General features: G+C 36.5%; 1 protein-coding gene across 2 annotated transcripts; it reads left to right on the forward strand.

The window, feature by feature from the left end:
- The first annotated feature begins 1,615 nt into the window (after positions 1-1,615).
- On the forward strand, positions 1,616-23,623 carry LOC140165088 (clusterin-associated protein 1-like). 2 transcript variants are annotated; one of them, XR_011860627.1, is made up of 13 exons: positions 1,616-1,721; positions 3,080-3,191; positions 3,649-3,733; positions 8,255-8,437; positions 9,688-9,783; positions 11,813-11,896; positions 12,446-12,579; positions 13,096-13,153; positions 13,511-13,594; positions 17,283-17,502; positions 20,156-20,214; positions 21,982-22,244; positions 22,500-23,622. XR_011860627.1 is itself a non-coding variant. In XM_072188515.1 (12 exons), the coding sequence occupies exons 1-12, from the start codon at positions 1,700-1,702 to the stop codon at positions 22,138-22,140; spliced, it is 1,296 nt and encodes a 431-aa protein (XP_072044616.1). In that variant the 5' UTR covers positions 1,616-1,699; the 3' UTR covers positions 22,141-23,623. The 2 variants fall into 2 exon arrangements, 1 of the variants encoding a protein (XP_072044616.1); XM_072188515.1 differs by having other exon boundaries at positions 21,982-23,623.
- The last annotated feature ends 834 nt before the right edge of the window (positions 23,624-24,457 follow it).

Here is a 24,457-nt window from a genome sequence, read left to right on the forward strand (position 1 = left end):
ATAAAATCATCGAGTTGTAGAAGCATCTTCTCTGGTAAAAGGTATATATACTTAAGGGGGTACTTCACCCCTGGCCAATTTTGTGCCTATTTGTGCATTTTTCTCAAAAATTATAACGCATTGGTGACAAATAAGATATGTATATTATAGGGGCAAGGACTGCAACTACTGCACTGGACATTTTATTTCAGCACAGATTGCAGTTGTGGAGTTACAGTCAAAAATGAGGGAAAACCAGTATTTGATCAATAAATCAATAACTACTTGCCTTGAGCTGCTGAATTTTCAGTGCATTAGTTGTGGTCCTTGCCCCTATAATACACATAGGCCTATCTTACTTGTCACCAATGCGTTATAATTTTTGAGAAAATGCAAAAATAGGCACAAAATTGGCCAGGGGTGTAGTACCCCCTTAACGATAATAAGAGCGTCATTCTTTACATCGAATGAAGACAAATGGATCAATAATGAAAATTTATTAATAGAAAAGTAAATTATTTTGTCTGAATCGTGAAACGTGAAGCTATATCACAGCCAACTTCTGAGGCGCACTAGACAAAATCAATGAAAAAACCTAAATAAAAATGATTTACTTATGTTAAAGTGATAAACAAATGAGCATGCCGAGAAACCTTTTAAATAATTATGTCAGTGATGATAGTTATAGTTTAGACTGTGCTATAGTCGAATTTTGATAAATAAAAATATATTATTATTTTAGAATTTTATGCTTAAATGTAATAGCCAGAGTATGCAAAATGGGCAACACCAAGTGGACTACAGAGAAGTCTAGTGAGTAATTTAACATTATACAATACGGTGGTTGCAAGTTATTAAATAATAATAATGTAGCAGCATAAGGCTGTTTGTTTCCTGTAGCGCGCGCGTTTCGTTTTTGACGGCTTATTGTGCGAATTTGAATTTTTTTTTCACTTTCAAAGAAAAAAAACCCGGAAAAATCGCAAAAAAATATATAAAACACTAATGGAGTAAACATTTACACATTACACAATAAACGAGCATCATAAATATTCTTGAATATGAAGAAATATGATTGATTTTTTGTGTGTGTCGGAGAAACCCACTGTAAATCCCCATTCCAATTTGCAGCGAAAAGGGTATTTTTTTCCATTTCAAAACATGGATTAAAAAAAAAAAAAAAAAAACCACCGCGTTTCGCATTTGACTTTTTGGACCTCCTACAGGAAACAAAAAAAATTTGGTTTGCCTAATGTAGGCCTACAGATGACGCTTTTGAAAAGGGAAAAGGGAAATTTTGTATTTGGAGGCGGAAACAATAAAAGAAGGTGGTCTAATTGTCATGGTATTTTTTACTGGTCTATAGGCCTATATTCAACGATTCGGGAAAATCGTAAAAATAATCAAAATTAAGTACGTATAATACCTGATGGAGGGCAAGCGCTGCCTTTACATGTTTTATATCCGAAGCTCGGACGATATGCCCCGCGATATGCCCAATGCCAATTAGTGCAGGTTTTCCACTTTTCGGAATACCATGGAAAATAAAATTGCAAAACGATTTCGATAACGACGAGAATTAGACTATCAGTTTTTGCTAATAACCGTGATCAAAACGCATCAATAGGAAACTACAGACATATAAATAATCCATTCAAGCCGCCGCGAATACTATCAATCAATTACGGGTCAAAGGTTACATTCTTCAAAACAGAGAAAAATGTCGTACCGAGATCTGCGAAGTAAGTACAAAATGCTAAGTTCTCAGAATTTTACAATAAGTTTGGTGGCAAGAATGGGTTGAATACATTCTGTATGCTTTGTAGTTGTTGAATCATTTCAATTTAGTTTTACATATGATGTCCATAGCACCGATAAACATAATGTAATTTAAGCTTAATGAATGGAAAATTTCGACTGCGGAATTATGCAGTGTTGACTAGTTGTTATTGTTTTGGCTTGCTTAGTTACCAGTTAAAACCGGCAAGTCAACCCTATATGCCAATTACATTTAGAGCAAAATCATGTTCCTGAAAATGCAGCTCTTGAAAAGTTGGAAAATCAGCCCTGGAAAATTGGAAATACCATGCATGCATGTATAAACCATGTTGTCATGATCATCATCATGTTAATCTTTTTTGAAGTTGAAGAAGTTCAAGTTGAACCACTCATGGCATGCGCCAGTCTCATTCCGAGTCTCGCCTGTCTCGGATTCAGTTACTCAAGAAGTGTAGCTTCAGATCCCGCTTCAGATTGGGCTATTTTAGAAATTAAAGGCACCTCCCCCCTAAAGATATAGGATTCCCAAAAATTTTCACCATATTTTGCTCTGGGAATTCCCCAAAAAAATTGGTCATTATTTTCACAACCCCTAATGGCCTAAAGCAGACATGGGAATTTCCAAGAAAAAGACACCTTTTTATTTTAGGCTTAGGAATTCCCAATAATTTCCGATTCACTGATAGCTTCATTCAACTTACAAGGCTAGAGTCCATTTAGCCCGAGGTACTCACACCTCCGTCACTACAATTTCCAAGACCAGACTTGTGACTGTTATCGTCGCCGTGTTTTGAATTCTTCCTATAAATAGATGCCGTCAGTGTGACGTCATCACCGCGACGTGAGTTCAGGGTGCCCCGTTTCTACGTACGTACAGCATTTATGGCCCTATGGTGAGGAAGGAACAACTAGGGCCATGATGTTTCAGGCTAGAGTCCATAGCTAATGCTAACGAAATCAATGAAGTATGATACTGTGTAAACCAATGGAAGTTCGGAAGTATACCGGTAGTTCATGAGTTAGATTGCAAATTTATCTTTTCAAGTTGTATCATCAGCAGGATATTGTATAATATATATGGAACATTCTTTTCTGCCAACAATTTTTTAGTACGTACCAAGTTTAGAATTCATTTCTTCAAAGTCCACACTACATACATGCGATCGCGAGACAATCTAAATATTCCCGAAAACTGCTGGCTGCCAAATGGATTATTTCAATGTGAAACAAAATTCCACCCTGCTCATTGTTTTGGGTTTGTAGTTTAAGGTTGTGTTTTAAGTCAAATTTATTTTAAATAATTTCTCATTTTCCTTGGTAGATTTTACGGAGATGACGCGGGCCTTAGGGTATCCGCGTCTCATCTCTATGGAGAACTTCAGGAATCCCAATTTCAATTTAGTAGCTGAGGTCTTGATTTGGCTGGTTAAACGGTAAGTAGGTTGTTGTGAGTATTGATACAATTTGTGCCCATTTTTTAATTATTTTTTACAAAAATATCGGCAAAAAATGTGTTTTAAAACTATTTGTTAAAAAAGATATGTGATTTAAAACAAGTTCTTTAATAAATTGGTGAAAATATTTCATTTTGTGCATGAGAACAGTTGTGAAAATTCAAGCATCTTTTAACTTATTTTGATATGGCAAGGAGGTTTTTGCGTGTATTATTAATGCACTTTACTGCTATATTTTACAATATCAGTAAAAATATTTAAAATCATTTATTGGAAGAATATGGTGATTTCAACACTTTCAATTGGAGGAAACTGGTGAAAATATTTCATCATCTGTATTAGAATATATTTAAATTTTGAAATTTTGATTGATCAATCAAAATTGATCAACCATCTGGCATGAAATTACTGAATTGTTGTTTTTCGTTCACTCCAGGTATGACCCAAATGCTGACATTCCAACAGACACAGACACGGAACAGGACAGGGTGATTTTCATCAAATCTGTAGCTCAGTTTATGGTAAGCATGCCACATCCAGACAAATGAGAATGTTTGTGTTAATATGAACAAGAGGAATAAATTATAAGGTATTTTGTATTATTATTCATGAGCAGTGTGGAAGCCACATTGTTTGATAGAAAGCCCCATATTTCTTGAATGAAAAGTTGATAATATTGTAATGAATTTGGCAGACGGCCAAATCCAGATTCGTCTTTTTGTTAAATTCTCAAAGATTTTCTGGGAACCCATGCTAGAGGCGGGTTTCCTGGAGGTAACCCCTTCTTGGACAGGTGTTAAGTAAAAATGTACCCCTAAAGTGCCAGATTTACACGACTAGTTTTCGCCAGGACAGGAGTTGGGGGTGAAAGTCCCCAGGCTTCTTCTTATTAGCGTGTCCAAGCGCAGGATCAAATGCGCCCAAGCCAATAGCTGACGCAGTGACAACCAGAATTGTTGTATTCAGCTAGGTCCTCATGTGTGCAGTGTTGCCCATCTGTGGACAGACCAACAGGTGTTCCATAGTCTGTGGAACCTTTCCACACTCACATGTAGTGTTTTGTCCTTCTGGTAGGTAGCCCCATTTCTGCAAAGCCCCCCTTTATAAGACCCAAGTGCACGAATATGACAATTTGTGTACCAAAAATGCCTTTTGAAAGTCAAAAAGTCACACTTTATTCTATTTGTTATCAAAAATTCCAAAACCAAGATATGTGTACATCCGTATCAAAAGGATGTACTTGTCGGCTGCTACATGTGTCTCATTTCACATAAATAACTGGGAATAAATACCAAACTCATTTCAAGTGGAGGTCACTTTAAATCATCCCTAAGTCACATGGCTTATTGATACAGAGAACATTCCATAACCATGCCACTTGGGGATGATTTGAAGTAACCTCCACTTGAGATGAGTCTGGTATTTATTCCTAGCTATTATGTGAAATGAGGCACATGTAGCAGCCGACAAGTGCATCGTTTTGATATGGAAGTACACATATGTGGGTATGGAATCCGAAAATTTGATACACTTTTGGAGATTAGTAGAAGGTAAATTTGATATACCTAGCAGGACTGGAAGAGATTACTGCCACGGCATGACACTGGCAAAAGTAGCCCAATTTTAGGCAAGTAGTGGCATGTTTTTTTGAGTATCGGTAAGTGATCACCAAGTAGCCCAATGTAGCAATAAATAACAGGTTATTCCATTTGAAATCTGACAGGAGTTGGGGTGAAAGCCCCCTTTATAAGACCCAAGTGCACAAATATGACAATTTTTGTACCAAAAATGTCTTTTGAAAGTCAAAAAGTCACACTTTAAGGGCTGGGGTATGAACGTTTGGACAGTACAGTGTGGGCCAAAAACAACTTTACCCAATTTCAGAGGGTGGTTGCTCGAATTGTAGAAGAGCTATTCATGATATTGTTACATATTCTAAATGTATATTTTTCTAAAAGTATGTGATGAAGAAATGAAAGCAAAAGGAGCTAAATGAACAAAATGGGGCTAGTTTTACGTCCGAGGGTCAAAAATCACTTTGTCCACACGTAATTCAACACAATTTGTCCGATTGCTAAGAGTAAGGCATACATATGCGTTAGGCATACATGTACTTAGTAAACACGTTTGGCTTGTCTTTGAAAAGTGATTATTGTTTTACATGCATGAAAGAAATACAATCGATTTTAATCCCCATTTAAGTGATATGTACTTGAACTTCACTCCTGTCATTGACCAACAATTAGCATCATTACAAAGGTTTCTTCTGGCGCAATTTTTTAATTTTAAATAGGTCTTCGTGCATTTTGTGACTGCGTGGCTTATTTCTAAATAGGTTTGCAAGGTGTCAAGATAAGGCAATTCACAACACAAGAGAGGACTTTTATGGTAGAGGTATACTTAAGAACAGAATGCTTTTTGGAAGTGCAGCGTCAATTTAGGATTCGTTTCCGAACGTAAGAGTCCCATGAAACCTACCATAACTCTACTTACGAACAACTTTCACAACCTCGGAAGTGTGATGAATAGATGCAAAGCACGGAGCGGACGTCCAAGAACTGGCCGTTCAGCTGCAAATATTGCAGCGGTACAAAGGGAACTTGCAGCTAACCCCACTACCCCAGAGTCAGTTGTCGACGCAACAATTTGCCGAACATACCACGAACGCAATAAGTGCAATAACTTTCTTGTAGGTAACATTTGACAAAAAATTACAAAAACAAGGTCTGAGGTTACTATTGCTTTGCGCATATTTGAAGATAATTGTTTTTATATCTTTGCAGCAAGAAAGCTGCATGTCATGACGAAATATCGTAGCTTGACATTTAAATTGTGTATGTTTGATTTATTTCATTGTGTTATATAAAACTGCTGAACAAATGTGTGCGTATACTGAGTGGTTCTAATTCTCTATTGAACTCGCTACTGCAAATGATGCGACGCGACAGCTAGTACGTCTTCAGCGTGGACAACGTTGATTTTGACCATTTCATTTAAAACTAGCGTCACGTTTATAATTTAATACATTTTTTGGATAGTTTTTTCACCAAATACTTTTACGAAAATGTTCTTTACGAACATGTGAAAACAATTTGAAGCAGACGTTTCAATTTTGAGATATGAACCTTTTAAATTGGGTAAAGTTGTTTTTGGCCCACACTGTATTTATTTTGGGACATTAGAGCACATCAGACATATCGAATTGCATTCTGAATACGAAGAATGTCCTTCTGATATCAAATAATTTTGAATTTTATGGCAAATCATTAAAAATTGATATTATTGATATTTAACAGTACTCAAAGTAAACTTTATAAATCTGATGATTTATACTTAAAGTGTATGTAGGTGGGATGAAAACCGACGATCAATTGAAAATTTTGACCTTTCAGTATTGAAGATATGGATTTTTTTCCCAAAACACCAAAAAAATTAGGTCTTTTGGGGAAAAAATCCATATCTTCAATATCAAAGGTCAAAATTTTCAATTGACCGTCGGCTTTTCCTCCCTGCTACATACACTTTAAGAATATATCATTAGATTTATATAATTTACTCGAGGACTGTTATATATCAAAAATTTGAAAAATATCATTATATAATTTGTCATAAAATTTGTATTATATTGTGATTTTCAAAAATGAAAATTATTTGATATCAGAAAGACATGCTTCAGTATTCAGAATGCAATTCGACAGGTCCGAGGTGCTCTCATGTCCCACAAAAAATACTGTTGAAACGCAACAAACGCTCATTCTAGATCCCTTAATCTATTTGTTATAAAAAATTCCAAAAACTAAGATATGTGGGTATGGAATCAGAAAATTTGATACACTTTTGGAGACTAGTAGAAGAGGTGAATTTGATATCCCTAGCAGGACTGGAAAAGACTTTTGGAATATGATATCCCTAGAAAGAGTTATTTTGTTGGATTTGATACCCCTAGTAGCTCCTAGTGGCAGTCTTGATACTAGCTGGGGTGTGATTTTGGTAATTTTGTGCCCGGTACCCGCACATTTTTGGCGGTAACGGTACCGAAATTGAAAAAAAAAAAAAAAAAAAAAACAATGAGCAAAATTCAATTTTTTTTAGGTCTACCATGAATGATCCTAGCATTTAGGTCTAGGTCCAGAGACACTACAAAAGTTAAAAACAGATGCGAAATGCGATTTTTTTTTTTTTTTTTTTAAATTTCGGTACCTGGGCAGGGAATTTCCGGTATTAGGATTATCGGGCGGGACTTGAATTCCCGGGACTCACTCACACCCTTAATACTAGCGCTAGTCTCGCTAAAAATGGAGCGAGCATGGGTACCTGGCTAGAATCCATGCTAAGTAATTAACTTAATTAGTAATTACCTAAAAATGTCAATTCGCTCTGCTCACCGATGCACAGTTTTTCCTCCATGAAAATCTTGTTTATCATGAGATATGCAGATTGTCAACCCCCTTGAGGTGTGTGGGAATACACAGTGTATGATACATACCTGTTACTTTTGCCATGTGGCCTCCAGGTCCAAAAAGGATGGCCAATTGGCCACTGTTAGGACACAACTCAAAAGATTGATGTTGAATCTTTTAATAGAAACTAGTTTTAGAAACTAGTTTGTTGGCCGACCCTCTCCTTCCCTGCTAGAAATGTAATCATGGAATGTTGACAATTACCTTCTTCAGATCAATGTTTTTTTATCAGTTCAAAATCCTGATTACAGTAATCAGGATTTTGAACAGAGTTGTAAGGAGTCAAGCCATTTCATGGTCTAGTCGAGTCATTTCTTGCAATATGTCGAGTCGAGACAAGTAGACTTGGGTCACTGTACAATCTCTATGGGGAAAATTTGAAAATCCAAGACGAGTCATTTCATTTTTGAAGAGTCAAGTCTTGAGTCATGACTCGTTGCAAGTCTGATTTTGAACTCCCAACCAAACTTGTTCCTGATAGGACATCATCAATTTTTTGGTTTGTTCCCTAACACAGCGTAATATTGATGGGAAGGCAGAAGTGCCTAATCATTTGTAAATTTTGTTTCATTACCGTGATAGGCTACCAAAGCTCACATTAAACTGAACACCAAGAAACTCTACCAGGCTGATGGCTATGCAGTCAAGGAACTCATCAAGGTCACATCAGTGTTGTATGGAGCTATGAAAACTAATATCGGTGGGGATGATGATGATAACGATAACAGCGGACCAAGTGCTCTGTCTTATGACATCTCGTCAAAGGTAAGGGCTATTCCTATGGAGCTATGAAAACCAATGTCGGTGAGGATGATGATGATAACAAGAACAGCGGACCAAGTGCTCTGTCTTATGACATCTCGTCAAAGGTAAGGGCTATTCCTATGGAGCTATGAAATACAATGTCGGTGGGGATGATGATGATAACAAGAACAGCGGACCAAGTGCTCTGTCTTATGACATCTCGTCAAAGGTAAGGGAAAACATTTTGTTTTCTGAATGCGTGGGCATTGTGCAATGCCTGCCTGCCTCATATTAGACTGAACTAGACGTCACCGCGATGCGCGCAATGCAATGTAAAGAGCACTGTACGTACATGGCCGTACTGGATCAAAAAGGCAAGACATCACTCACGTCGACAGAGTGGCTCGGATTAGCGACATGCTCTGGTATCAAAAATAGCGACATATGCGCTGGTATAAAAATAGCGGTTTTCTCTGTATTGCCTCATCTGTTTGGGCCCAATTAAACAGGGACATATCTGACAGTGAAAACTAACATTTTGTGGAAAATGTTAGAATATGGCATTAGCCTCTAATTATCAGGTGGAGCACCAATTAGCATATAATTTAAACTATCAACCTACGTAAACATCGCATTAATTGGCAACTTAATTGCTATGTTGTTTTCAATGCATCCTGAACAGATGTCAATAATTGGGATCTATTTCTAAATTATATCAAAATACTGGTAATTTGCTTGAATGGCAAAATTGGCTGTTGTTAACATTAGTTCCTTATTGTTGTGTTGTAATTTGATCAATTACAGTCAAATTCAACCGCTAATAAGGAAGAGAATGTCTCTAAAGTTTGTTTGGCATATATAAGGCGAAAAAAATAAGACGCATAACATGTGTATTGATATAGAATGACATGCATGCAGTTGGTCACATGCGTACGCTAGTTAGTTATGCATTGCGTAATGCGTGACTGGTGCATGCTTATGTGAATTTACGCTGGCAACACAACCGTGTAAACGCACTGATTGGAATCTGCCACTGAGAAATCCAACATGGCGTTACTCTCAACTTGAGATAGGACAGATTATAGTTGGAATATTATTTCACAAAAATAGGTCCCTATTTAGCAACATAATGATTGTGTTTCTGTAATTAAAAAAGTAATAATAATAAAAATATATTGATATGAAAATAGCAATATGAAAATAATATATCGATAATATTAATAATACAAAAATCATAATAATAATTATATTTGTGTATTTCTATTGAAAAGATTTCAGATTTGAAAGCATCCCGTCAGTTGGCGTCAGAAATCACATCGAAAGGAGCAAGTCTGTATGATCTACTGGGCAAAGAAGTTGAATTAAGGGTAAGTACATTACATACATGTTAACAGTGTTCGCAGCCACTCAGGGACATCAGGGAAAAATCTGTGAATTTGAGTAAAACAGCCCCAATCAGGGAAAACTAAGGGAATTTGAGTGGAAATATTTTTCATGAAATTTTGGAAATTTGTCAGGGAAATATCTTGGAGAACTCAAGGATTTGGGTTTTCATGAAATGCTGGGAAAGCTGATGCATGAACTCTGCAGGCAATTTTAAATACAATAGCAATGGGCTATATGCTCCATAAGTCTATTTAAAATGTTCATTTTCATTATCATGTTTCTGATGCATGAAAATATTAACCATGATAATATCCAATCCAATTTGCCAATTTAACCAAAAACTTAACCCAGATTTGCAATGTTTAGAGTTCAGGGACTACCAGTATATCATATAATGGAGTCTAGGTCAGGGCAATCGTGGGTGTACATCATTGCCAAACTGGAGGCGATACAAAGTACGGTTGTTTTTTCGCTCTAGTTTGCTGCTGAGATACACCCACATTTTGGAAATTGGTTGTAATTAGTGAATCATTCAATTTGCCAGGCTGTTTTGTGAGCTCAAATTTAGATTTAGTCACAATGGCTTAGTGTATGTTGTGTAACATTCAAAATGGTGGTTGTGTAACATTCAAAATGCATAACATGCCTTAGTATGCATTAGTACCAGTATTATACTTTGATCAACTCGTAATTGGCAGGTCTTATAACATCGCGGATTAATATCAAAATATTTTATTTTGAGACATTTCTTGTCACACTTCTCCAGAAGCATCACAAATTATTAATGCAAGTCCTATACTTTGTCTACTTTCTTTAACACACAAAATAAAGACCGAACAGGTCAACTAATAGCTCTCTTAATGTGGGTCTATTTTTCGGCGTAGTGGTAAAAGCCTAACAATTCCCGCCTATTACGAGCTGATCAAAGTATAGTATTGTAATTGATTCCATATTGTCTTGATGAGCTGTGTGCTGAAAAATACTCAATCGCTGAGCGATTGCGCTGTATCACTTTTAGAAAGCAAAGGGCAATGACCAAATTTTGCAATACATCGCTTGTCGCTTTTGCATAATTTATACTAATCGCTGCAATTGAGATTGAGATAGTATAATATTCAAAAAGCGACATAATACTTTTTTTGAACATCCATTGCTGTCAATAATTATTGTTTTTAATTAATTCATATCCAAACATTCATGATTGAAAAAGGTAAATTAATTGGAAGGAAATGATTGGTTGATGCATTCACGTGACAAGCATCATCGCACAAAAGTGACATCACTTTCACAAAAGCGATGGGTATTGATCACTTGACTTGACGTGTTGAAAACGGAAGTAAACACAGAGCATGTGTGGGAATCGCAGTTGAATCCATACACCCCCATCTAAGATATGACCTTAATCTTCCACACAGGGAGTGTGCATTTTAAATGGGGTTACATGTACCTGAATGAGTGACTCCATTTGAAATTCCCCCATGTGGGAGATTAAGGTGATGTCTTCCATAGGGGGTGTGTATGGATTTCAAATGGAATAACCCATTATTGAAGCTTGTGAAATCTGCAAGATCTACCCAGGATGTTATAAAAGAGTACTCTCAACTGTGCAGGGTTGTAAGCAGGGGAAACACTTTTCCTGTTCTATCCATTTACCAGGGGAATTAAATCCAGTTCTTTGATATTATGATTTGAGTCTCAGAATTCATGCATGTTTTGTAATCTTTCTGGCGTTTGCACCGGGGTTAGGGGGCAGGGACTTGCCCAGGGATGTACAACAAAATATGGCCCGCTCTGCTGGGACTGTTTGTAACAGGGACTGCAACTGACAGTGGCATAAATTCAGATGGTTTTCTCTTTAAAGGCATCGTTTCTTTTTAATGACCTCATGACCTCAGGTTTATTTGCATAATCTAAATTAGTCCTCTTCTTGGCTTATCATGACAAAACTGTTAGTACCAGTAATTAACTGTTTAACATCCATTTAATGTTTATTTTATATTTGATTTGCAGGAGATGAGAACAACAGCCATTAACAGACCGTTAGAAATCAACGAGATCGAGAGAGGCCTCAAAGGAAGTACCAAAGCTGTAGAGGTAAGGGTCGTAAGGTTAAAGTAGAGTCCGAAGTTTTCTGTTTTTCGGAAAACGGGCAAAAATCATGGAATCGGGAGGTACAACACGGAAAATGACATTTATGTATGACGTGACAAAAATTGTTAAAAATAGGAGATATGTTAAAAACAATCTTGAGTTTTATGTATCATTTTTTATGATAAAAATACTGAAATAAAGGTATATTACCAAGGCATGAACCCCATATCCATCCAAAAATCGTAACAGTCGGCCTATTATTGTGAGAATATTCTAATCAGAGCATATATTGATCGCGATATTGATATCACTTTATTGTAACATTGATATCATTCATAATCATTGTTTATACATTTTAAACTTTATTCATAAAACATGGATTTACAAATTTTACAACACGGATTACAACACGGAAAATGGATTTTAGAAAACGGTAAACTTCGGACTCTAGGTTAAAGGGCAACCGTAATTAACAGACCGTTAGAAATCAACAAACTTGAGAGGCTCCTCTGCCTTATAAACTCCCTCTCTAACATTTTATTATTTCAACAGCATCAAATCAAGAAAACACAGCAGATGTTAGAGAATGTAGCATCAGATGAAGCTAATTTAGAAGCCAAAATAGAGAAGAAGAAATCAGAGCTAGAACGTAACCAAAAAAGACTGGCTACATTACAGTCTGTACGGTGAGTACCAAAATGACGCAAAGAAGATCATTGCAACCCAAATAGTCTTGGAACAGACCCTTATTTATGATTTGGTGACAAATTTATACCAAAACACAGAGTTTCATAGAATATGATTTCATAGTGGGATTCTGTGCAACAAATGATGCTCAACCTATTACAGTCACACGATATTTAATACATTGAAAATAATCCCAAAAAAATCGAACAATCTCCCAAGCCTAAGCGTAACTGAAAGTTATATTATTTATAAGGAATGCAGCAAACATCATTCGAACATAATATCTTATAGATTCATATCTTCCGCTCTTGTCCAGCGTGCCTCTGTGGCTCAATTGGTTAGAGCATCGTGCTAGTATTACGAAGGTTGCCTGTTCGAATCCGCCAACAGATGCACTGGGTTTTTTGTTTTGTTTTTTCCAACATTTATGTGCACTGGCTGCTCTGGGGAAAGATTAAAAATGTGTTCATCCTATGCTTAACTATCATTTCATTGTGTTTGCTTACTAATTTCAGACCTGCTTTCATGGATGAGTATGAGAAGCTAGAAGAAGACCTGCAAAAGCAATATGAGGTAATTTTAATAACTTGTATTATCTAGAATTGTAACAAGTGGTTACTCAAGGTAAAGTGACTCAACCCCATTGAATTATTGGGTATTCAGACTAATGACCAATATACCATCAGTAACCTTGGACTACATGTTTGTGTGCATAAACTTTTTTGCAGATTTGGCTGTTTGACAAAGATATCATCCAATTTGTATTATTTTCAGGCTGTCGACTGCCAGAAATTACAACACGACACACAGTGGCCTATTGGGCGCAGTATGTGTAATTATGTGTAACTCACCATTAACAATATTTTTTAGCCTTACGTGAGGTGGTGTAAGATATCTTGCCTGAATTGAGGTTATTTTCTTACCTTTCAGATGTTCATTGAGAAATACCGTAATCTGACCTACTTGGAGCAGCAGTTGGAAGAATACAGCAGGGCTGAACAAGACAGATTTGAAGTAAGTAGTAAGCTGTTCCAATTGAAATCCATACACCCCCTGCAGTGGTGGCACCAGGAGTTTGTTTTTTTTTTTTCGGGGGAGTGAATTTCAGGGGTGGCAAAATCTACTAATTTTGTACAAAATTGCCTCAAAAAGTGGGAATTTGTGTGATTTTGGTTTTTTTGCCTCAAAAGTGAAGAGGCAAACTGGGGGGTGCGGGTGGGGGAAATGTCCCCTCTTTCCTGGATTACCTGAATTGATGACTCCACTTGAAATCTACACCCCTGTATGGGAGATTAAGATCTTATCTTATAATTATTTTGTAACCCGTACTCACCCTGTAATCTGATTGGCCGATGCTGCATTCAGCACTCATGAAGTGTCATCACAATTGTCGCTCATTAACAGGGCATGTGTGTCGATCAGAGCAAGACAGTGCTGTTATTCTCTGACAGCTAATATAGTATAATATCACATCATTGATCATAACTCGGAGATCAGTTGAATGCTAAGAATGGTGTATATGCTTTGTTATTATGCACTTATGACCTTATTGCATTCAAGTGTTATTTTTGTGATTAGCACTTTTGGGGAAATTTCCTGTTTTGTTTGTTTTTGCAGAATCTATGTTAAGGACAGTGTAACTATATACTGTAATAGTGGAAACTTTTGTGTGATTAATTTTTCCCGCTTTGTCATTTTTGAACTGTTTTCCTTTGTTTTTAAATTCACAATTTTACGTTTCCTTACATCGACCTATACACAAAAGGAATATATTTGTGTGTTGTTATTTTCGCGGTAGCAGCTTGGAACACGAAAATAAATGTAGTGTGAAAATGTCCACTTTTACAGCATTATATTACATCAAAAATATCAGTGGGGTAGCCACAATCCCCGAAAAATGTCGTTGAAACGCTTTAGGCATCTTGAATGAAATCCAAAGTGTATATTTAATGTGGATAAAAATGTTCAATATTTGGAATTAGAAGAAAGCTGGGCCATCAATTAACACTTTTCCTTCCCCACCCCCATCATTCAATGTTGCGACACTTTGGAGACACGCTGAACACATTTGCACGTTTCAACATTGCACGGGGAGTGGGGGACTAATTTTCCCTAAAGACGCTTTAATGTTTCAAGACATATTTCGGGATTGTATGAGGCAAACGCTAAAATTAACATCTGATTTTAATCTTTTGGCTATAACTTTAAAACTACTTGATAGAATCACTCCAAATTTTCAATGAATATTAGTTAGTGCATAAGCTATGATATGGGTATAAAATAAAACAACTAATTGTATCAATTTTGACTATATCGCCCTGCACTACTAGAAGGTTGCACCCCCACCTGTGTATGTCTACAATCATAGATTGAATACAATAACGCTCTTTTCAAACATACTAATCTTACAGATGTGAGTGATCAGCATGATATAGTTCAATGCATAGGTATCGCGTGAACGCTGCAGTGCAGGGCAATATAGTCAAAAACGACCTTTTTCACCTTTTTCAGACCAACGCCCCCGAGCAAAAAAAACAAAACAAAAGCGAACCAATAACAAAATCGCATTAGTACGCTTATGAAGTAGGCCTACTCATGCAGAGATATCTTTAAACTTGATATTTTATTTGCGTGAAATGGTAAAGTGCGATTGTAAATCGTCCCATTGAATCACATAGTGATTTGACGGTTTACCCTAGCCTAATACTGAATATTAATACAAGGAGTTTCTTTAATTTAGAAATGGTAAACCGCTGAGAAAATTCATAATTTAGGCCGATTTGGTGTCAACTTTTATTTGTAAAGTGTTTTGTTTGAAAGCTTGTTAAAAACTACATCTAATTTTACTATTTTACGTTTTGTTAGCTCTAACATTATTTACATTTTACTGATTTTAGCAAATGTAAATCGTCTGTCGAGATTTACCATTTTCATAATCACGAGAATGCAATGCGCACCCATATATCACGGAATCCCGTAATTATTTCAACATGACAGCGTGGTGTAATGGACAGTACTTCAGACGGTGAAACGGAAGGCTATTGGTTCGAGCCTCAACAGTTTCACCTTTTTTTTTTTTTCTTTTTTGTGTGTGTGACTTATTCAAACCAGTAAACTATTCTTCTGTATTCATGACAATTGACATTGTGAAACACGAAAATAAGTTTTAAAGCCCTAATTTATCTATGCCATGATAATTGATTTTATTTTAATTGTAATAAAGACACAAATAGATCCGGACATCTTTAAAGGTTATGAATATGGGCACTATAGCAATTGTAAGATAAACTATTCTTCTGTACTCATGACAATTGACATTATGAAACACGAAAATAAGTTTTAAAAAATCTAATTTATCTATGGCATGATAATTGATTGTTTTTGTATTAAATTGTAATAAAGACAAACATAGATCCGGACATCTTTAAAGGTCATGAATATGGGCACTATAGCAATTGTAAGATAGCCCCCCCACACACACACACCCACCCCACCCGTTCAAATTTCATACGTTTCATAAGTATTTTACTTATAGAGTGCTTGCACATAAGGTCATTAGTTCAAATCATCTCCTCTATAGGCACGCTCCAGAAGATATGCAAATGGATGGAGTACAAAAGAATTATTTGACCACTACCTAAATAAAAGATGAGTTGTTTTATTTTGTGCCCACATCATAGCCTATCTATTAATGAATAGTCATGGAAAATTTTTCACCCGTGGTACCTATGCATTGAACTATATCATGCTGATCACTCACATCTGTAAGATTAGTATGTTTGAAAAGAGCGCTATTGTATTCAATCTATGATTGTAGACATACACAGGTGATGGGTGCAAGCTGCTTGTAGTGCAGGGCGATATAGTCAAAATTGATACAATTAGTTGCTTTATTTTATACCCACATCATAGCTTATGCACTAACTAATATTCATTGAAAATTTGGAGTGATTCTATCAAGTAGTTTTAAAGTTATAGCCAAAAGATTAAAATCAGATGTTAATTTTAGCGTTTGCCTCAGACATTTCACGAAAAATGTCGTTGAAACGCTTTAGGCATCTTGAATGAAATCCAAAGTGTATATTTAATGTGGATAAAAATGTTCAATATTTGGAATTAGAAGAAAGCTGGGCCAGCAATTAACACTTTGCCCGTCCCCACCCCCCATCATTCAATGTTGCGACACTTTGGAGACACGCTGAACACATTTGCACGTTTCAACATTGCACGGGGGAGTGGGGGGACTAATTTTCCCCTAAAGACGCTTTAATGTTTCAAGACATATTTCGGGGATTGCAGCTTTTGAGACCAGGGTGGCACAAAATTACAAATGGGCTATTCCAGTTGAAATCCACCTGACCTTAATCTTCTACACAGGGTTGTAGATTTCAAATGGAGTCAACCATTCAGGTAACCCCACTTGAAATTTACAGTCCCTGTGTGGGAGATGACGACGGTCTAGGCCAATATTGGTACCTTGTGGAACACCTCCAAAGAGAGTAACCCTTTCTTTCATTCATTCATTTTCTTATTATTCATATTTCATCGCAGGAGACAGAGAACACACTAAAGAGAATGCAGACTCGGCCGAAAGATGACGACGGTCTGGGCCCATGTTGGTACCTTGTGGAACACCTCCAAAGAGAGTAACCCTTTCTTTCATTCATTCATTCATTTACTTATTATTCATATTTTATCACAGGAGACAGAGAACACACTAAAGAGAATGCAGACTCGGCTGAAAGATGACGACGGTCTGGGCGTGTCTGGGGAATTTCTTGGAGATGAATCCATTCCTGGTCTTGATGTCGTTGACGACGATGATGACGACGACGACGATGATGATGAAGATGAAGAAAGTGATAGTGACGATGACGAGCAACCAGTTGGTGTGCAAGCAAGGAGACAACGGCCAAAGCCAGGTGAGTTCTTATGGGATGTGAGTTTTCCAGATTTCCAGGGTTTTTCCTGGATTAATAAAAAAAAAATTTGGATTTTTTTGTACATTTGGAAGAACTTCTGTGATGGGTCCTAATCGTTCTTGTAACACTACAATTGATATCATACTAAAGGGTTTAGAATCTGAGAAGATATCCCACAATGCATTTCTTCCATTTCAATTTTCTGTACTGATTTGCTATCTATAGTTTAATCAGCTCGTAATCGGCAGACCTTATAACAGTAAATTCACTCACCATTTGCTCACGATGGAAATATTAGTCAAACGAATACGCGATGTTCATAACACAGTATGTACATGGCATGGAAATTGGTCATAACACCTCAAAACTATTTCTGCTCATCAGGGACATTGCAAATACTATTTACGGCTTAGAGGTACTATTTACGGATAGGAGTACTGATTCTAGATGGTAGAACTATTTTTGGTCATGTGATCCAATCAATGAACAAGAATATATTAATGAAGTATATAATGCCTTTTATCTGTTTGGGCCAAAAACAGGACATTTGACAGTGGAAACTAACAAATTTCTTACGGCAATGTTACAATATGGCTTTAAGCCCCCTAGTGTAACCACTGGTATTTACATGACATTTGCTAATATTGCAGTGACATTTACATGCTTTTAGTGGATTTGGCACAAAATTGCAATTTTGCTAAGTGATTGATTAACATATTATTAAAACCTTATTCAAAGAATTTTAAAGATAGATGCCTCATATATGGCTATATGGTTGTCATGGCAACTGTGAATAGCTTGTATTAGAGAAGATAGCTTGCACTTCCCACAATGCATTTCTTCCATTTCAATTTTCTCTACTGATTTCCTATCTAGTGCAACATGGGTTGATAGTGGTAAAAGGTACCTCAGTGAACAGAACACATTCCACTCTTGCAAAAGATGTTTATTTCTTGACTATTGACCCATGTTTAGCCAGTCTATTCTCAACATGATAACAAAGAGAACCTGTGCAACATATGAGGAGTGTCATTTGCTGTAATGATGTAATGCACCATGTTGCAAAGGATTCTGGGAAAGGATAGATATCTTCTCTGAGTTTGCATTGAGGATGATTAATTGGATTAATATCAAAAGTGGTATAGTATACAAATACAGGGTGCCAAACCAGCGATTTGGTAGCCCAATTGGGCGACTTTTGAAGATTTTTCCCATGACTTTTGACAATTTCCTGTCCCATAGAATCCAATGGTTAAGAAAAAATTGGGCGATTTTTCAACATTGGCTCCCGCGACTTCCGATAGTTTCATGTCCCATAGAAACCAATGGTAAAGAGAAAAATTGGGCGACTTTTCGATTATTTGACCCGCGATTTGGGCTGAAATCTTTTGGCAACCCTGTACAAATATTGCCTGCTCATGTTTTCTCCATGGTGAAATGGAGATTATGTAAGTCAAGGGGAAAAGGGGTGTAGATCCACATTCTCTTGTCAAGATGGGACATTTTTTGCACCAAATAAGAGCAGTCAATATTTGTTTTTATATGACACATGAAATTTTTTTTCAGACTGTCAAAACAACAAGCGGGTGATCTAATCATTAATAGGCAAAGAAAAATTGTTTGGTTGTCCTTGACTGACTGACTGACCCTACTTCTTGAGCTGATCGACCCAAAACATTTTTATTTTGAAGATTTTTTTTACTTTAACTTACTATTATATTACCACATTATCAATTGAAATAATAATTTAAAAAATCATGACACATAATATCAAAAGGTTCCTAGAGTATGTAACCTAATGTTGGGGTGATGTTGTTTCATCAACCAGTCTTGCAGTAACCAGGTTGAAGTAATAGTCATTTCTTATGGAAACTTGTTGACATGCCGCATACAAGGGTGAAATTAAGCGGGAGACGGGAGCCGTTTGGCCCCCAGAAACTCTGCAATGGCTCCTGGTTCCATCTCATTTGTAGTTGACCAGGGGACACTTTTCTCACAAAACTTGCCCCCTGGATAGTGAACCAAAAAGTATCAAATTCAAAGCAACTAGTGCTTATTTAACCCATCCAGCATATCTTTATTTTGATTGGCCCCTTGATAAATGGAAGTGGCCCTTGGTTTCTTCAAATCTTGGTGAACCAGGGCCCACTTTTTTTGCCCATGTGGCCACTGGTTCAAGCTCTCTTATTTTCACCCTTGTCCGCATATCAGGGAAATATTCAGAATATTTAATGGCATCAGTATTCACCAATCAAATGACAAGGATATTTTCATGCATTAGTTTAATATATTACAGTATATGAATATGAATTCCACAAAAACTTGATTAAAATTGGTGTGATAAGTGGTTTTTGTTGGAAAAGATCATTTGTGATGTAATCACAGCCAAATCAGTCAAATCAGACAATTAAAGATTAAAGCCAAAGTATTTCTTTAAACTTTGACATGCAACAATTGTCTCATATAACATATGCAATATTATTATCTTATTATTTGGGGGCAGAGTGGTATTTGAGCCCCCGCCCCAATTTTTTAGTTGGCTTCACGGTCCCCTGTTCCTAAGCCCATGATCGTTATTCTCATTAACACTTTGCCTAAATAAGTTACTGTTACTATAAAATAACAAGACAATAATTTTTCTCGTTTATTTCAGCTGAATCATTACGTGGTAACCCAAGAGTATTTGGAGGCATGGGAGCAGAAGTCAGTGATGTAAGTCTTTAAGCTGAATTTATACTACATCGCTAAGCGATAGCAACTGGTTTTAGCCAACGAGGTAGATTGCATTGGGAAAAGGCCTTATACGTCAAGTGGCTCGTGGCTCAGCGATCGAGTATAAATTCAGCTCTAGAGTTTGCTCTAGATCTTTAATATAAAAAATATGGCTAATTCCAGTTGAATTCCATACACCCCCTATGGAAGACATGACCTTAATCTTCCACACAGGGAGTGTGAATTTTAAATGGAGTTACCTGAATGGGTGACTCCATTTGAAATGGATTTCAAGTTGAATAGCCCAATATGGTAAACACCAGTTTTAGAAAATAAAAACTTACAGACAAAACAGATTTAGAAAAAAGTGACCCATACATGTATAATTATTTTTTTTTTAAATGATTTGCCTGTGTAATAATGCAATCTGTGCTAAATGTACGATGGATTGAGAGATGGCCATATTTTACTTTTAAAAAATATATCGAGGGTTCAGAACCAGAAAGCTGTAACTCAGTATGACCAGCTCTCACAGAATGAGCATAAAGTTGTCTCCTTGCTTTGGTCTTCAAAAATCAATATCTTTTGTTTTCTATTGAATTTTGTCATGATTAATGGACTGTATCTTCTAAAGCGCACTGGTGACTTTATGCCCTTTTTGTGGGAGCAGGTGATTGTGAGTTGAGGCTTTCAAGCTCTCAACCCTCAATATGAAAATAACATTTCTAGCCAAATCAGTAGCAGGGTCAGGTGTTTTTTGTTTTTTCAATTATGACACAATCTGGTCCGTGGGGGCCAAAGGAGGCATTTTTTTAAATTGAGTTTTTATAATTATTACCTTATACAAACATTAGGCTATCGTATACTGAAAACACCAAAGGTCTAGCATACTTGGTTCTAAAGTTACGAAGTTTTGTAATGTGATGTCTATTTTCGTATGTATTTTGTTGTTTTTTACCCCATATTTTTGCCTTAATCTCAATTCAAATTTTCCGCCTTAGGCCTCCATGGACCAGATTGTGTCACAATTACAACCAACATATTCTATCAAAGTACCTGTTAGTTGGTCTTAAATTTAAGGTGTCAAAAATACATGACTGTATATCATTATATGCATGATGTTTTTTGATGCAGCATGCAGTTCAAGGTGGTATAGGGCAAGAAAGCCCTCTATAGCTGCCAGGTGTCGTATGTCACTATTTGTGACGTCATGTCAAAAGGAGACACTTTTGGGCAGGTTATCAATTTTGAGGTTTTAACATATCTTAAATATAGAGATATTTTGCCACACAATGCCGTTTTCCGCAATGAAATCAGACATTCCTAAGCGAAGATATTGAGTTCATAAGTTATGGTATTATAAAATTAGAAATTGAGATATCGGCTTTTAAAAATATTATTGACAATGTTGAGAGTAGGAATTATCTTGAAAAATGTCTCAAAAAATACAAGATGCCAGTTATATTCCGGTCTGAAACTATCAGACACTATTTTTACTATTACTAACATCACAAATTCGCAACCCAAATTGTAAAAAAAAATCACCCACGAGCAGATATTTGACTATTTCTCCATTTACGACCCTGCCCAAAAGTGTCTCCTTTTGACATGACACGTCACATTTGTAGATGTGTACAATATAGAATGCAAAAAATGTCTACAAGGCAGCTATTACAGATATAAGACCCTAAACTGTCACTATGCATTCTTCACTTGAGACTAAAGGTGATGATCCTAATTATAAACTTTGCCATTTTTTACTTCCAGGATGACAGCGGCTCATCAAATGATGACAGCATCAGTGTGGATGAGGATGATGATGACCTCCTTAACAACCAAGATGATGATGAGGATGATGAGCTGGAGGTTGAGGGGCTTAATAGAAAGGATAACAATCCAAATGATGATAGTGATAATGACTTCTAAAAAACTCAACATGCAAATCCACACACCTACATATAACCACCTCCGAATGTGGACGCCGTATAGGACTATGCAAACGCAGACATCTGAATGAGTACTGAATCAATATATGTGATGCGATCAAGCGAAATCAGTCGGAACTCGGAAATATTAAATTTTCAGTTTCTTATAGGATAGTAAAAAGCATTTACAAATCTGGATTTTGGAGAAAACACCATTCAAATCAAACAACTAGTTCCAAAGATATAAGCTATTCAAGAGTTTCCAAAACAACTGGAAACAAAAGGAAATATTTCCTTTGTATGCCTATATCTCAAAACCAATATTTCCGAATTCCGACTGATTTTGCTTGATCGCATCACATATGTTTGTATGTCGTTCATGGAGGGAAAAATGTTCCTCCGGTTTATATAGCTATGCAGCCAGCAAACTTTTTTAAAGTGTGTTAATTGTTTATGCGTAAAGTGTTCTGATAAAAATGTGCGCCAAATGCACAAACCTTTGTAACATTCAAGCTTAAAAATACAAATTGTTATTAAATTTTTGGCTCTTGCTGAAAAACGGTGGTACACTATTTACCCTCCATGACTGCAAACCAATAGCAGGTTTACCATCAGGGCAATTCTGTGTTGGTACTCTTTGGGTATAATCTCTATGGTGCATTTACCATAGCGTTACACACAGGGCAATTCTGTGTTGGTACTCTTTGGGTATAATCTCTTTGATATCATAGAATGACAAACAAGATAAACTGCTCAAATAAAGAAAGTCCGCAGTCATGTAACCTGTCTTACACTAAAACCTGATCTTGTTATGACAATTTGATTGATACGGTCGTGTGCAAAATCTTGTTATCTCCAATTTGATACCAAATTTGCTACCAAACACTTAAAAGTGACAAAGATTGATACCGGTTTATGGCATTTGGTGTATTTTCAAAAGTTGCAAATCAAAACTATGCATGCGGTCGAAATTGCTTGCTGTTGACTATCCTAATTGCGCGCTTTATTCAATGAATTGTGAATGTGAATTTAAAACGCATGGATTGCTACAGTGCATTATGATGAACTAGGGTACGATGCGATCGATATGACCAAGCAGTTGTTTCTGGCTATGTCAATGGTCGCGCTCTGCCATTCACCTCTACAGGTCCGCGTGATTCGTTTTTAATTTGCAACTTTTGAAAATGCACCAAATTTCATATACTGGTATCAATATCTCTGAATTTAGAGTGTTTGGCATCAAATTTGGTATCAAATTGAGCTAACAAGATTCTGCATACAACTTTATTAATTAAATTGTCATAACAAGATCAAGTTTTGGTGTAGGACGGGTTACATGACTGCGGACTTTCTTTATTTGAGCAGTTTACAAACAATGTGCATATTTCAGTGTTTATTGTTATAGTTTATTTTGACTTTAAAGTCTTTCTACAATATGTTCTACAAAATAACAAATCACCTTGAGAATGTAATAAATAATAATTGTACATTATTAACAGAATGATAATTGTTATATGTGACATGTCATGTCAAAAGGAGACACTTTTGGGCAGGATCGTAAATGGAGAAATAGCCAAAAATCTGCCCGGGGTGATTTTTCACAATTTGGGTTTGTTGTGAATTTGTGATGTTTTTAATGTTAAAAACATTGTCTGATAGTTTCAGACCGGAATATAACTGGCATCTTGTATTTTTGTGAGACATTTTTGAAGGTAATTCCTACTCTCAACATTGTCAATAATGTTTTTAAAGGCCGATATCTCAATTTCCAATTTTATAATACCGTAACTTACGAACTCAATATCTTCGCTTAGGAATGTCCGATTTCATTGCGGAAAACGGCGCTGTGGAGCAAAATATCTCTATATTTAAGATATGTAAAAACCTCCAAATTGATAACCTGCCCAAAAGTGTCTCCTTTTGACATGACACGTCACATATTTTCTTGATTATTTTGAATGTTTAACATTCAGTGGCATACCCAGGATTTTGGTGTGTGGGGGAGGACAAAGCCTTATTTTCATTCCCATTTGTCAATGTTTTGTCTCATTTTTAGTCATTTTAATGACACTACTCTTTGCCATCCCCCTTTTTTTCCCTGAAAAATGTACGTGGGGCAATTCCTACCCCCCACCTCTTCAGCTCCCCGCCTATGCCACTGTTAACTTTAGAGGCACACACATTTCCCAGGGAAATGGCCAGACAGTAACATGAGTAGGTGTGAAGTTCACCTTGAGCCAGGGCTGTCAACTCTCACACATTGGGTCACTTTCTCAAGGTCTCACGCCAAGGTAGTATAATCTCAAGCCTGGGTAGTC

This window comes from Amphiura filiformis, chromosome 11 (assembly GCF_039555335.1).
Source record: "Amphiura filiformis chromosome 11, Afil_fr2py, whole genome shotgun sequence".
NCBI classification, from domain to species: domain Eukaryota; kingdom Metazoa; phylum Echinodermata; class Ophiuroidea; order Amphilepidida; family Amphiuridae; genus Amphiura; species Amphiura filiformis.